At 45.9% G+C, this 15538-nt stretch overlaps 1 protein-coding gene across 1 annotated transcript in view; it reads left to right on the top strand.

Moving 5' to 3' along the window:
• LOC109895302 (sodium- and chloride-dependent glycine transporter 2-like) overlaps positions 1 to 15538 on the top strand; it is a 45753-nt gene that overhangs the window by 16073 nt on the left and 14142 nt on the right. The window contains exons 8-10 of the mRNA XM_031830547.1: positions 9497 to 9621; positions 12709 to 12821; positions 15144 to 15275. Coding sequence (XP_031686407.1) covers positions 9497 to 9621; positions 12709 to 12821; positions 15144 to 15275 — 370 coding nt within the window. The remainder of the gene's footprint in view (positions 1 to 9496; positions 9622 to 12708; positions 12822 to 15143; positions 15276 to 15538) is intronic.

Genomic DNA, 15538 nt, shown 5'->3' with positions numbered 1-15538 from the left:
AACATCGACAAAAATACTTTGAATGTACGTATTTTAAGGATGTTGAAAATGCATATTTTACGGACGTTGAAAGACGTCTTTCGGGTCTAAGTGAAAATACATGATGTTGAAAATAAATTTTACAGACGTTGAAAATACCTCTTTCTTTGATTATTGTTCCTATGGACAAATTTAACTGTACATAATTTCACTTAAAATTCCTGCGAAAGTTTGGGGTCACTTAGAAATGTCCTTGTTTTTGAAAGGAAAGCACATTTTTGTCCATTAAAATAACATCAAATTGATCAGAAATACAGTGTAGACATTGTTATTGTTGTAAATGACTATTGTAGCTGGAAATGGCAGATTCTTTATGGAATATCTACATAGGCGTACAGAGGCCCATTATCAGCAACCATCACTCCTGTGTTCCAATGGCACATTGTGTTATCTAATCCAAGTTTATTGTTTTAAAAGGCTATTTGATCATTAGAAAACCCTTTTTTAAATTATATTAGCAAAGCTGAAAACTGTTGTCCTAATTAAAGAAGCAATAAACCTGGCCTTCTTTAGACTAGTTGAGTATCTGGAGCATCAGCATTTGTGGGTTCGATTATAGGCTCAAAATGGGCAGAAACAAATATCTTTCTTCTAGAGATGCACGATACATCGGTGAACATATCGGAATCAGACTATATTAGCTAAAAATGGCAACATCGGAATCGGACAGATGTCTAGTTTAACGCCGATGTGAAAAAACGATGTCAAAGCTGACGTGCATATCTATATAACGCACAGTAGGTACATGACGTAATGACGGCACGTAAGATTTGCGGTACACCTGCAACACAGCATTCCTAACCTAGCCCACAATGTCTGCTGTGTGGATCGAGCAGTCAACAAGTCGAACAGTCATTTGAAAGAGTAAGACAATTTCAGCGAGACAACTTAAAAGCGAAATCCATCAACGCCAAGGTAACGGAATTCATTCAACCGTTCTCTGTCTTGTGTGATTTTGGCTTTCGCGACTGGTCTAGCACTAGTACACACTAATGTTAAAAAGTGTGCTATTGATCAGATGTTGCCCTACCGGAGTTACACAGTAATAGTGTCACTGGTATTAGCTTCACAACATACTATGGAATGCCGTTTGGGTCTTTGTGTGTCCAAAAAGATACACGTCAAATAACACTATTTGACAATAACACTAGTACACACGTCAAATAACAGAGGCAGTGCACCTATTTCTCAATTGCCTAAGTAGCTGGCAATCAGCTAGCGAGACAGTTTGTCTAGCATTGGCCCAGGCTTGATTTCTTATCAAGAGAAGGTCTGATGGTACAGGAGAGTACCATGGGTTAGTTCACTTTTTGACTCTGAGTTGCTTGAAAGGGGCATGTTTATCAGCCAGAGAGCTACAAATAGATGTGAAAAATGTAAGTGCCACAACAGAATCTGGAATACAACTAGTAGAAAAAAGCTCTGAATAATATACTGTAGATCATGAACAAACTAGATTTAAAAATCTGACGGTCAGAGTTTTTCAATTTGGTATATCTAATGCAGTGGTTCCCAAACTTTTCATGGGCCCATACCCCTTCAAACATTCAAACTCCAGCTGCATACCCCCTCTAGCACCAGGGTCGGTGCACTCTCAAATATAGTTTTTTGCCATCATTGTAAGCCTGCCACGCACACACTATACAATGCATTTATTGAACATAAGAATGAGTGTGAGTTTTTGTCACAACCCTGCTAGTGGGAAGTGACAAAGAGCTCTTATAGGACCAGGGTACATATAATAATAATCAATCATTTTGCTCTTTATTTAACCATCTTACATATAAACCCTTATTTGTTCATAGAATATGGTGAATAACTCACTACAGATTAATGAGAAGGGTGTGCTTGAAAGGATATACATAACTCTGCAATGTTGGGTTGTATTGGGAGAGAGTCTCCGTCTTAAATAATTTTCTCAGAATCCACTCTCACATAGGTACGTGGTTACAAAGGGCATCAGTGTCTTAACAGCTCGATTTGCCAAGGCAGGATACTCTGAGCACAGCCCAATCCAGAAATCTGGCAGTGGCTTCTGATTCAATTAAATTTGCACAAAACCGCATGTTGCAATTTCGATGAGGCTCTCTTGTTCAGATATCGGTAAGTGGACTGGAGGCAGGGCATGAAAGGGATAATGAATCCAGTTGTTTGTGTCATCCGTTTTGGGAAAGTACCTGTGTAATTGTGCACCCAACTCACTCAGGTGCTTCGCTATATCACATTTGACATTGTCCATAAGCTTGAGTTAATTTGCACACAAAAATATCGTACAATGATAGAAAGACTTGTGTGTTGTCCTTGTTAATGCAGACAGAGAAGAGCTCCAACTTCTTAATCATAGCCTCAATTTTGTCCCGCATATTGAATATAGTTGCGGAGAGTCCCTGTAATCCGAGATTCAGATCATTCAGGCAAGAAAAAACATCACCCAGATAAACCAGTCGTGTGAGTGTCACGTCTAATCAAGGTAGGTGGAATCAGGCGCAGAGAGCAGAATGCGATAATAAAGTTTATTCTCCGGTGAACAAACAAACACGGTCAACCCAAACACACACAGGGTGAAATTATCCAACACAGGATAACAGACTAACCGGAGAATAAGAAAACACGATAACCACGACAGACGAAAACGAATGACAAAATAAACAATCCCGCACAAAACAAGGGTGGGACAACCTACATTATATACAGACACTAATTAACTAAACAACACACAGGTGAAACCAATCAGACAAAACCAACAGATACACGAAAAGGGATCGGTAGTGGCTAGTAGGACGGTGACGACGAACGCCGATCACCGCCTGAACGGGCAGGAGAGCCAACCTCGGCGGAAGTCGTGACAGTACCCCCCCTGACGCGCGGCTCCCGCAGCGCGCCGCCACCGTCCTCGAGGACGACCCGGAGGACGAGGTGCTGGGCGATCCGGGTGGAGGCGGTGAAATTCTATCAGGAGAGAAGGGTCCAAAATGTCCCTCACCGGAACCCAGCATCTCTCCTCCGGGCCGTACCCCTCCCAGTCCACGAGGTACTGTAGGCCCCCCACCCTGCGTCTCGAATCCAGAATGCCTCGAACTGTATACGCCGGGGGCCCCTCGATGTCCAGAGGGGGCGGAGGGACCTCAGACACCTCACCTTCTTGCAGGGGACCAGCCACCACCGGCCTGAGGAGAGACACATGAAACGAGGGGTTAATACGGTAATACCTAGGAAGTTGTAACCCATAACACACCTCGTTTATTCTCCTCAGGACTTTGAACGGCCCCACACACTGCGGCCCCAGCTTCCGACAGGGCAGGCGGAGAGACAGGTTTCGGGTCAGGAGCCAGACCCTGTCCCCCGGTGCAAACACGGGGGTCTCACTGCGGTGTTGGTCAGCGCTCCTCTTCTGCCGTTCTCCCGCTAACCGTAATGAGTCCTGAACGGCTTTCCAGGTGTCCTTGGAGCGCTGTACCCATTCCTCCACCACAGGAGCCTCGGTCTGACTCTGATGCCATGGAGCCAGGACCGGCTGGTAGCCTAACACACACTCAAAAGGAGACAAGTTAGTAGAGGAGTTGCGTAAGGAGTTCTGGGCTAGTTCGGCCCATGGAACATACCTAGCCCACTCACCAGGCCGGTCCCGACAATAGGACCGCAGAAACCTGCCCACATCCTGGTTAAGGCGTTCCACCTGCCCATTACTCTCGGGGTGAAAACCTGAGGTTAAGCTAACCGAGACCCCCAGTCTCTCCATAAACGCCCTCCACACTCTGGACGTGAATTGGGGACCCAGATCAGAGACGATGTCCTCAGGCACCCCATAGTGCCGGAAGACATGGGTAAACAAAGCTTCAGCAGTCTGCAGGGCCGTAGGAAGACCGGGCAACGGAATGAGATGACAGCACTTAGAAAACCGATCCACAACGACCAGGGACGGGGGAAGGTCGGTGAGAAAATCCACCGATAAATGTGTCCACGGCCGTTGTGGAACGGGGAGGGGTTGTAATTTCCCTCTAGGTAGGTGCCGAGGTGCCTTGCTCTGAGCACACACTGAGCAGGAGGAGACATAAAATCTCACGTCTTTAGCCAGTGTGGGCCACCAGTATCTCCCTCTCAGACTCTGCACTGTCCTCTTGATACCAGGATGACCCGAGGAGGGAAGAGTATGAGCCCACCTAATCAGCTTGTCCCGGACCACCCTCGGCACGTACTTGGTCCCTACTGGACAGTTAGGAGTTAGGAGGAGCCGGCTCTGACCGTGAGGCTCTCTCTATCTCAGTATCCACCTCCCATACCACCGGTGCCACGAGACATGACGGTGGAATGATGGGAGTTGGCTCTACTGACCGTTCCTCGGTATCATAGAGGCGAGACAGTGCGTCAGCTTTAGTGTTTTGGGAGCCTGGCCGATATGTGAGGGTAAACTGGAACCTAGTAAAAAACATGGCCCATCTAGCCTGACGTGGATTTAGTCTCTTAGCTGCGCGGATGTACTCGAGATTACGATGGTCAGTCCAGATGAGAAAAGCGTGTTTAGCCCCCTCAAGCCAATGTCTCCACACCTTCAGAGCCTTGACTACAGCTAACAACTCCCGGTCCCCCACATCATAGTTTCGCTCCGCTGGGCTGAGCTTGCTCGAAAAGAAAGCACACGGGCAGAGTTTGGATGGCACGCCCGAGCGTTGGGACAGCACGGCTCCAACCCCAGCCTCGGACGCATCCACCTCCACTATGAACGCTAAAGAGGGGTCCGGATGCGCCAACACGGGCGCATTGGTGAACAGCTCTTTCAGACGACTGAAAGTTCTGCCCGCCTCTGCTGACCAGCGCAAGCGCACCGGTCCTCCCTTCAGCAGTGAGGTGATGGGAGCAGCCACCTGACCAAAACCCCGGATAAACCTCCGGTAGTAATTGGCAAACCCTAAAAACCGCTGAACTTCTTTCACCGTGGTCGGCCAATTACGCACGGCTGTAACGCGATCATCCTCCATCACCACCCCGTAGGTGGAAATACGATACCCCAGGAAGGAAACTGACTGTTTGAAAAACTCACATTTCTCCGCCTTGCAATACAGGTCATGCTCCAGTAGTCGCCCAAGTACCTTACGCACCAGAGACACATGCTCCGCGCGTGTGGCAGAATAGATCAAGATGTCATCAATGTACACTACCACTCCCTGCCCGAGCAGGTCTCTGAGAATCTCATCTACGAAGGATTGGAAAACGTCTGGAGCATTCTTCAACCCGTATGGCATGACGCAGTACTCATAATGACCAGAAGTAGTACTAAATGCGGTCTTCCACTCATCTCCTCCCCGGATACGTACCAGATTATACGCGCTCCTCAGGTCCAGTTTTGTGAAGAATCGCGCCCCGTGAAATGATTCCATTGCCGTAGCGATGAGAGGTAGTGGGTAACTAAACCCCACTGTGATGGAATTTAGACCTCTATAATCAATACACGGATGCAGACCTCCATCCTTCTTCTTCACAAAAAAGAAGCTTGAGGAGACGGGTGATATGGAGGGCTGAATGTACCCCTGTCCCAGCGATTCGGAAACATATGTTTCCATCGCAACTGTCTCCTCCTGGGACAATGGATACACATGACTCCTAGGAAGTGCAGCGTTTTCCAGAAGGTTTATCGCGCAGTCCTCTCGACGATGAGGTGGTAATTGGATCGCCTTCCCTTTACTGAAGGCGATAGCCAAATCGGCATATTCAGAGGGAATGCGCACGGTGGAAACTTGGTCTGGACTCCCCACCGTAGTCGCACCAACGGCAACTCCTATACACCTACCTGAACACTCCTCTGACCACCCCTCAAGAGCCCCCTGTCGCCAGAAAATCACCGGGTTGTGTTGAGCTAACCAGGGAACCCCCAACACCACTGGAAACGCAGGTGAATCTATAAGGAACAGGCTAATCTGCTCCTTATGATCACCCTGCGTTACCATGTCCAGCGGCACCGTAGCCTCCCTAATTACTCCTGACCCTAATGGTCGGCTATCTAAGGAGTGCACGGGGAAAGGTCGATCTAACGACACCAGGGGAATCCCTAGCCTTAACTCAAGCCCACGATCCATAAAATTCCCAGCTACGCCTGAATCGACTAGCGCCTTATGCTGTAGAGAGGGGGAAAAACCAGGGAAAGAAATCAATACAAACACATGACCGACAGGAAGCTCTGAATGAGTTTGGTGCTTACTCACCTGGGGTGATCGAGCAGTGTTCCGCCTGTCCTCCCGACTCCTAGACGAGTTCCTCCAGCACCGGTCAGACGTGTGCCCTCGTCGACCACAACTGGTGCAGGAGGACACTCCTCATCCGGTCCCCCTTGAAGCCGTACCTCCTAATTCCATAGGGATAGGAACAGGGGGGCTGGGGATTGGAAACGACAGGACCTGATCCGAACGCCCGCGAGCAGCCAGCAGGTTGTCGAGACGGATAGCCAGATCGATAAGTCCATCCAGTGTGAATGTGGTGTCCCGACATGCCAGCTCCCTGCGGACGTCCTCACTGAGACTCCATCTAAAATGATCAATCAAGGCCCTGTCGTTCCATCCTGCTCCTGCTGCCAAAGTCCTAAACTCTAGGGCAAAATCCTGTATGCTCCTCGTCTCCTGACGCAGGTGAAACAGCCGTTCAAAAACAGCTCGGAATCGGCGGGTGAACTCTGGGTAATTATCCTTAGCAGAGTCCGGACCATTCCACACTGCGTTGGCCCACTCGAGGGCTCGCCCAGTCAATCAGGAGACGAGGGCGCACACGCTCTCCTCTCCAGAGGGAGCAGGACGCACGGTTGCCAGGTATAGTTCCAGCTGAAGGAGGAAACCCTGGCACCCAGCCGCCGATCCGTCAAACTCCCATGGGAGTGTCAGCCGAAGAGCCCCAGAGCCAGATGTGGTCGCAGAAACAGGAGGTGCTGGAGAAGGGGTTGCTAAAGATGAGGTGGGGAGGCCACTCCTCTCCCATCGATCCATTCTCTCCATCATTTGGTCCATAGCAGAACCAATCCGGTGAATCACGCTGGTATGATGGAGGACCCTCTCCTCCATCGATGGGAGAGGAGACGCTGCTGCTCCTGCTGATTCCATGGTGGTGCGGGATTCTGTCACGTCTAATCAAGGTAGGTGGAATCAGGCGCAGAGAGCAGAATGCGATAATAAAGTTTATTCTCCGGTGAACAAACAAACACGGTCAACCCAAACACACACAGGGTGAAATTATCCAACACAGGATAACAGACTAACCGGAGAATAAGAAAACACGATAACCACGACAGACGAAAACGAATGACAAAATAAACAATCCCGCACAAAACAAGGGTGGGACAACCTACATTATATACAGACACTAATTAACTAAACAACACACAGGTGAAACCAATCAGACAAAACCAACAGATACACGAAAAGGGATCGGTAGTGGCTAGTAGGACGGTGACGACGACCGCCGAGCACCGCCTGAACGGGCAGGAGAGCCAACCTCGGCGGAAGTCGTGACAGTGAGAAACTTGTCATCATGCAAGCGATCAGACAAGTAAAAATGATGGCCAGTAAAGAAAACTTTAAGCTCTTCTTTCAATTAAAAAAAACCGTGTCAATACTTTGCCCCTTGATAGCCAGCGCACTTCTGTGTGTTGTAAAAGCGTTACATGGTCGCTCCCAATATCATTGCCTAGTGCAGAAAATACACGAGAGTTCAGGGGCCTTGCTTTAACAAAGTTAACAATTTCAAGCCGTCAGGCAACATGAGCCTCTCGGTAGATGCTGCAGTGTACCCAATTGGCTGTCTGGAGCAACTGCTTGCAAGCGCGTTACCACTCCACTATGTCTCCCTGTCTTGGCTTTTGCGCCATCTGTACAGATACCAACATGAGCAGCAGCTACGTTTGGCTACATACGGACCATTAGTGGAATTCCCGTGAGAGAGTAACGGTTAATGTGATTGGATGTTAATTATTTGTCTAGGCTACCTGTATTCGACATTGTGTTGTTATTTAGCTGAACACTTGATGGTTTCATTTTATTTTTGGCAGTGAAACAAGCATACTCAGGTGACAAAAAACTCTCACCCAAATGTATAGCCCCGTTGGAAAATATAAATGGACTATTTGAAAATTTGAAGAATATATTTTTTTAAATATATATATATTTACAGGCCTGTTGAACAAGACTCTTGAACACTTGAATTGGACCGACCACCTGCACTGACTCTCCACACCTGGTGGATGTGTTGTTACCTACCCTTACCACCTGGGTGCAGCCCGTCAGGAAGTCCACACACACACACACACACACACACACACACACACACACACACACACACACACACACACACACACACACACACACACACACACACACACACACACACACACACACACACACTCATTCTAACCTTAATCCTAACCCCCCCATTGTTGTTATTTTACTTTTCTTGTGGGGACTACACAAACATCACGACTGCTACCACCAGACTCTGATTATGATTGCTAAATATTGCGCAATTGAATTCCTTGCCCCCAATCCCCTTTCCCCGAATACTTTTAAATATTTGATTATTAATTGTCCCTTCTTGTATTATACTAATGCTAAAATGTTTATTTTACTGAGCCATTTACTTTATGTTTGTATCCGTATCTTTTATTATTTCTTATTGTTGTTGCATTGTCGAGAAGGAACCTGCAAATAAGCATTTCATTGGAAGGTCTATACCATGCCTATCCCTTACATATGACACCTTACTTGAAACTAGTTTCAGCGGTCAGAACAGACGTTTGCACGATTGTAAAATCAATGATTGTACAAGCAAGAGTTGAAATGTACATTGATTTCTTTTGAAATAAATCTATCCAGCAACAATTCTGTGACAAGTGAATTTACACCTCACAAAAACAGGGAAATGATGGCTGGAAAAGGGGGAATCCTGAGGTGGGCGGGGCATGCACTTTGCTACGTGTTTATTTCCAATATATGATTGTCATCATGAAAATCTGTCTGCTTCATGTTTTGTTTCTTGCCATGATAACTTGAGTGTTGTGATACTGAGTACCGTGACAATAACACAACATATAAACAAGAAGTAAAACTGCTATAAGCCGACATGGTACAACTCTGTCGTTCTGCCCCTGAACAGGCAGTTAACCCACTGTTCCTAGGCCGTCATTGAAAATAAGAATTTGTTTTTAACTGACTTGCCTGGTTAAATAAAGGTGAAATTAAATAGATATGTAAAAGAAGGCATTATTTGAACAAAACCAGCTATCAACTCCTGTAAAACACTTGGAACATCCTTAGGTTCTGTTTTTCAAATATTTTGACATTTTTACACATAATAACAATTACCAACACATAGCCACTCACTTGTGTGTGATAATACTCCAAAAACATTCCAAGTTCTCCAATACTGTATGTGTCACAGCCCTGTAACATTTACGTCCCTTTCTTGTCCCTCTACTCTTGTTTAGGGACACCATCATCGTGTGCATAGTTAACAGTGCCACCAGTATATTCGCTGGGTTCGTCATCTTCTCCGTCATTGGATTCATGGCCCATGAACTGAAGGTGCCCATTGAGAAGGTGGCAGATGAAGGTAAATTAAACATTTATATAGGTAAAATCCTTGAAAAATCAAAATACAGATGAAGTATTTGGCGCCGGAGGAGATGGCTGCCGTTTTACCATCTCATAACCTATTGTGTTATTGTGTGTGTTTTTTTCGCGTTATTTGTAACTTATTTTGTACATAATATTTCTGCCACCTTCTCTTATGACCAAAAAGAGCTTCTAGATATCAGGACAGCGATTACTCACCTCGTACTGGATGAAGATTTTTTCTTTAACGAGTTGGACGCAAAGGATTTACTTCAGATACCTGACAAGGTCCAAATCATGTGATTCGCATGAGAAAGAGACAGAGATATCAGGGACACAGGTCGGGGTGCCTTGTAAGGATCCGACAGCGAGTGGGTTATCTGCCTCCTACCATCAGTCCTATTAGCCAACGTACAATTATTGGATAAGAAAAATATACGAGCTATGATCACGAATATCCTACCAATGGGACATTAAAAACTGTAATATCTTATGTTTCACCAAGTCGTGGCTGAATGACGACATAGACAACATACAACTGGTCGGAGTTAACGCTGCATCGGCAAGATAGAACAGCCGCCTCTGCTATGACAAGGGGTGGTTGACTGTGTATGTTTGTAAACAACAGCTGATGCACAAAATCTAATATTAAGGAAGTCTCAAGGTTTTTCTCACCTGAGGTAGAGTATCTCATGATAAGCTGTAGACCACACTCTTTACCAAGATAGTTTTCATCTATATTTATCGTAGCTGTCTATTTACCACCACAAACCGATGCTGGCAGTAAGATTGCACTCAATGAGCTGCCACATCCACCACTCTCTCCTAGCTCCACCCCCAGATGACGCAGATGCTAAGCTACAGGACTGTTTTGCTAGCACAGACTGGAATATGTTCCGGGATTCTTCCGGTGGCATTGAGGAGTACACCACATCAGTCACTGGCTTCGTCAATAAGTGAATCGATGACATCTTCCCCACAGTGCCCGTACGTACATACCCCAACCAGAAGCCATGTATTACAGGCAACATCTGCACTCAACTAAATGGTAGAGCTGCCACTTTCAAAGAGTGGGACTCTAACCTGGATGCTTATAAGAAATCCCACTATGCTCTCCGACGAACCATCAAACATGCAAAGCGTCAATACAGCATTAGGCTAAAATAAGCTAAATTACTTCTATGCATGCTTTGAGGCAAGCAACGCTGAAGCATGCATGAGAGCATCAGCTGTTCCGGACGACTGTGTGATCACGCTCTACATAGCCGATGTGAGTAAGACCTTTAAAAAGGTCAACATTCACAAGGCCGCAGGGCCAGACGGATTACCAGGACGTGTACTCTGAGCATGCCCTGACCAACTTCACTGACATTTTCAACCTGTCCCTAACTGAGTCTGTAATACCAACATGTTGGTAGGCCACTATAGTCCCTGTGCCCAAGAACACTAAGGTAACCTGCCTAAATGACTACTGACCCATAGCACTCACATTTGTAGCCATGAAGTGCTTCGAAGTGCTTTGAAAGGCTGGTCTTGGCTCACATCAACACCATTATCTCAGAAACCCTAGACCCACTCCAATTTGCATACCGCCTCAACAGATCCACAGATGATGCAATCTCTATTGCACTCCACACAGCCCTTTCCCACTTGGACAAAATGAACACCTACGTGAGAATGCTATTCATTAACTATAGCTCATCATTCAACACTAAGCTAAGGACCCTAGGACTAAACACTCTGCAACTGGATCCTGGACTTCCTGACGGGCTGCACCCAGGTGGTAAGGGTAGGTAACAACACATCCACCACGCTGATCCTGAACATGGGGGCCCCTCAGGGGTGTGTTCTCAACCATCTCCTGTACTCCCTGTTCACTCATGACTGCACGGCCAGGCACGACTCCAACACCATCATTAAATTTGCAGATGACACAACAGTGGTAGGCCTGATGACCGACAACAACGAGGCAGCCTATAGGGGGGTCAGAGACCTGGCCGTGTGGTGCAAGGACAACAACCTCTCCTTCAATGTGATCAAGACAAAGGAGATGATTGTGGACTACAGGAAAAGGATGACCGAGTACGCCCCCATTCTCATCGACTGGGCTGTAGTGGAGCAGGTTGAGAGCTTCAAGTTCCTTGGTGTCCACATCACCAACAAATTAACATGGTCCAAACACACCAAGATAGTTGTGAAGAGGGCAGGACAACACGTATTACACATCAGGAGACTGAAAAGATTTGGCATGAGTCCTCAGACCCTCAAACATTCTACAGCTGCACCATCGAGAGCATCACTGCGTGATATTGCAACTGCTCGGCCTCCTGCCGCAAGACACTACAGAGGGTAGTGCGAATGGCCCAGTACATCACAGGGGCCAAGCATCCTGCCATCCAGGACCTCTGTACCAGGCAGAGTCAGAGGAAGGCCCTAAAAATGGTCAAAGACTCCAGCCACCCTAGTCATAGACTGTTCTCTCTGCTATTGCATGGCAAGCGATACCGGAGTGCCAAGTCTAGGTCCAAAAGACTTCTTAACAGCTTCTACCCCCAAGACATAAGGCTCCTGAACAGCTAATCAAATGGCTATCCAGACTATTTGCATTGCCCCCTCTTTTATGCTCCTGCTCTCTGTTAACTCTCTGTTAATTATCTATGCATAGCCACTTTAACTCTACCTACATGTACATATTACCTTAATTACCTCGACGAACCTGTGCCCCCGCACATTGACTCTGAACCGGTACTCCCTGTATGTAGCCTTGCTACTGTTATTTTACTGCTGCTCTTTAATTAATCGTTAATTATTTTTTATCTATCACTTGTTTTTCTTAAAACTGCATTGTTGGTTCAGGGCTTGTAAGTAAGCATTTCCCTGTAAGGTCTAAACCTGTTGTATTCGGCGAACATTACAAATACAATTAGATTTGATTTGAAGCCCTGGTATGGTAGGATCAGATAGTGTATGACCATAGACAGATAGACAGATAGAAAGATATCTACAGAGATAGAGAGTGGATTGACCAGTTAATAGTACTCTTCGATTTTTGCCTCTGATTATCAATCTGATTTAACACTCTCAGGTCCAGGCATAGCATTTGTGGTGTACCCGGAGGCTCTGACCAGACTTCCACTCTCTCCGTTCTGGGCCATCATATTCTTCCTCATGCTGCTGACCCTCGGCTTGGATACCATGGTAACCAACCTTCACTGTGTGTGTGTTTTTGTGTGTGTAGGGCCCTTTCAAGTCTGTTGTATTTTGTTGCCTAATTTTGTTGCCTTCTGTTCATCCCCCCCCCCAAAATGTCATTTTCTCTGTGTTGTTTTTGAAGGTTTCAGTTTTTTCCCGCATTTTTTTCCAGGTTGTCACTCTAAGCAAAAAAAATTGTCATAGAAAAACAACAACATTTGCATTTTTTTATACAAAAGAATGCTTATAAACCACATCAGGCGACCACTTTTGAGGTCTGGAATATATCTAAGAAATTGATATTTTTGGGTGTAGATACAAGTGTGCAAAGCAAGAGGCTTGTTTGGTTAGCAGTGTTTCTGTAGCACGCGTTAGCTAAACAAATCACCACTGGATTGATGCAAATAATTATGATATCATTCTGCCTTTGTAGTTAACATTTAATTGAGCAGGTTTTTGGGAAAGCCTTTGCATCTACCCAGAAGACGATTATCATTATTAGCATCATCGCTAATGGCTTAACAAAGTGTTAGATAAACACGCACACACAAACATGAGCATTCCAGCGTTGCCTCTTCAGAAAGTTGAAGGAAAATACGAATCACTGATGCATTTTGTTCATGTTCATGATAATCTTGGGAAAATGTATTTATTTTCAAACAAGTTCAATACCTTTAGTTGATTTCCTCCTAAGATGAAGATGTTTTAAATTATTGTTGAATTCAGTTTTGATGTCTGGATTCCATGATCCAGTCTTCATTCTCTGCATCGCGGATTTTACAGCACCTTGTGTGTGTAGTTGTGTTTTTCAGTCTTCTCCCAAGTTTGATTTCCATGTGGGCCACAAAGGTCCACAAAGCAACATCCAGGCACTCTGGCACCAACATGGTCAATTGAAACCAATAGAATACTTTTTTGGGTGGAGGGACAACAGAGCTAGTTGGGGGACTGCCCCGCCTAGGGAGTAGGGAGGTGAATAGAGAGAGAAATAATGATTGTAGAAGAGAAAGGAGAAGGGGAACCACTTCTGCCCTCATCAACAACTGCCTCTGCGGGGTGTGAACGCTCTAATTGGTGGGATCAATGGCACATGTGGTTTCACTTTGTGTGCGATTGTGGTGGTTTCTTTTTACACAGCACTCCGCTGCCACTGAACAACTCATAGGGCTTCATGGAAATGAGCTGTTTGCCCTCCGTGGAACTGCAGAAGAGTAGCCCTCTGTATTTACTGCACTCATCCAATCAACCACAAATGAAACCACACAATTTGAATGACACACTATTGAATTACTTAATGTGCATTGGGCCCTATTTCAGTAGGATGCCTTCTTTGCTGTCTGTTAGACACAGTATTTTAGTATGAGTTGTGGTAACCGTCGCTAGCATCTGCAGTGTCTATTGTAAAGCAGCAGAGAAAAATCAGCTCTTGTGCTGTCTCTCTCTCTCTCTCTCTGTCTTTACAGAGCTAACATTTTAAGATCGCTGAGACCTTTTCTTTAAAGCATTAAAGTCTCAAGACCATTTAAGACCATGGAAAACACTGGAGGTACATTTCTAAGTCAAACAAATTCAGTCAATCTGTCATGTTTACACCCTAAAACGACCTTCGGTCAGTGTATTAAAAGTTATCTATTAAGACGACAGTAAACAGTCAATTATGATGTTGGTTTGCCTTCGCAGCTGTGGGTCTGTTGAAGCAGGGAAGAGGCTTTGTTGTATTGTTTGTGTGTGTGTGTGCGTGTTAGTGCTTGGCGGTAATAGGCTGGGGATACTGTATTGATGAGAATGTTTTGGGGGAGCTCGGGTGGATGTAGAGAAGCAGTCAAGTGGCAGAAAGCTCAGTTCCATTGGGCTCCACTCTTTATCTCTTTCTTTGCTCGATCTGTGTATTCATCCTTCTTTTTTCCTCTGCGTTTGTCCTCTGGCCCCTCGGCCGCTCTTGTCATTTCCTTCTGCTCCCCTCCTCTCTCGTCTGTGTCTCTTTTATGCAGGTGTTCATTCTCTATCTCTGCTATATTTTTCCTCTCTCTGGTCCCTTTGTCCATAGATATCTGTTGTGTGATTGTAATGACTCTCTCCCTCACTGTCATTGACTTTTACTGTTGTCTCGCCTCTCTTCCTTGACTTTCCTCACTTATTGTCCCTCTCTTTCATTTCTCTTTCCCCTATCGCTCCTCTGCCCTCTTCCTCCTTTTTTTCTTCCCTCCATCTCGCCTCCCTCCCCTGCTGTCTCCCTACTGTCTCCCCCGTTTGCCTGGTCTCTCCTCTCTTCCATCTCACCTCTCCTCCCTCTCTATGCTGTCTCCCCTCCTTTCTCTTATGTCCCAGTTTGCCACCATTGAGACCATAGTGACGTCTGTGTCAGATGAGTTCCCCCAGTATCTGAGAAAGAACAAGCCTCTGTTCACGCTCATCTGCTGTGCCTGTTTCTTCTTCCTGGGATTCCCTATGGTCACAGAGGTACAGAGCACCACGCACACAAACACACCTACACAAACACACACACATGCACACGGACATACATGCTACCACACACACAGGCGGGCACACGCATCCATACATGCACCCATAGTGCCTTGTGAAAGTCTACACACCCATTGCACAGTTTTCACATGTGCTGCCTTAAAATTGCATTTAAAAAAGGGATCATATTTTATTTCTTTCCCTACTTAACTACACAACCTGCTCGACATGTTTAAAGTGAAAGAAACATACAGTATGAT

This window comes from Oncorhynchus kisutch, linkage group LG8, assembly GCF_002021735.2.
Source record: "Oncorhynchus kisutch isolate 150728-3 linkage group LG8, Okis_V2, whole genome shotgun sequence".
NCBI classification, from domain to species: Eukaryota; Metazoa; Chordata; class Actinopteri; order Salmoniformes; family Salmonidae; genus Oncorhynchus; species Oncorhynchus kisutch.
This window is presented reverse-complemented; position numbering and strand designations above follow the sequence as displayed.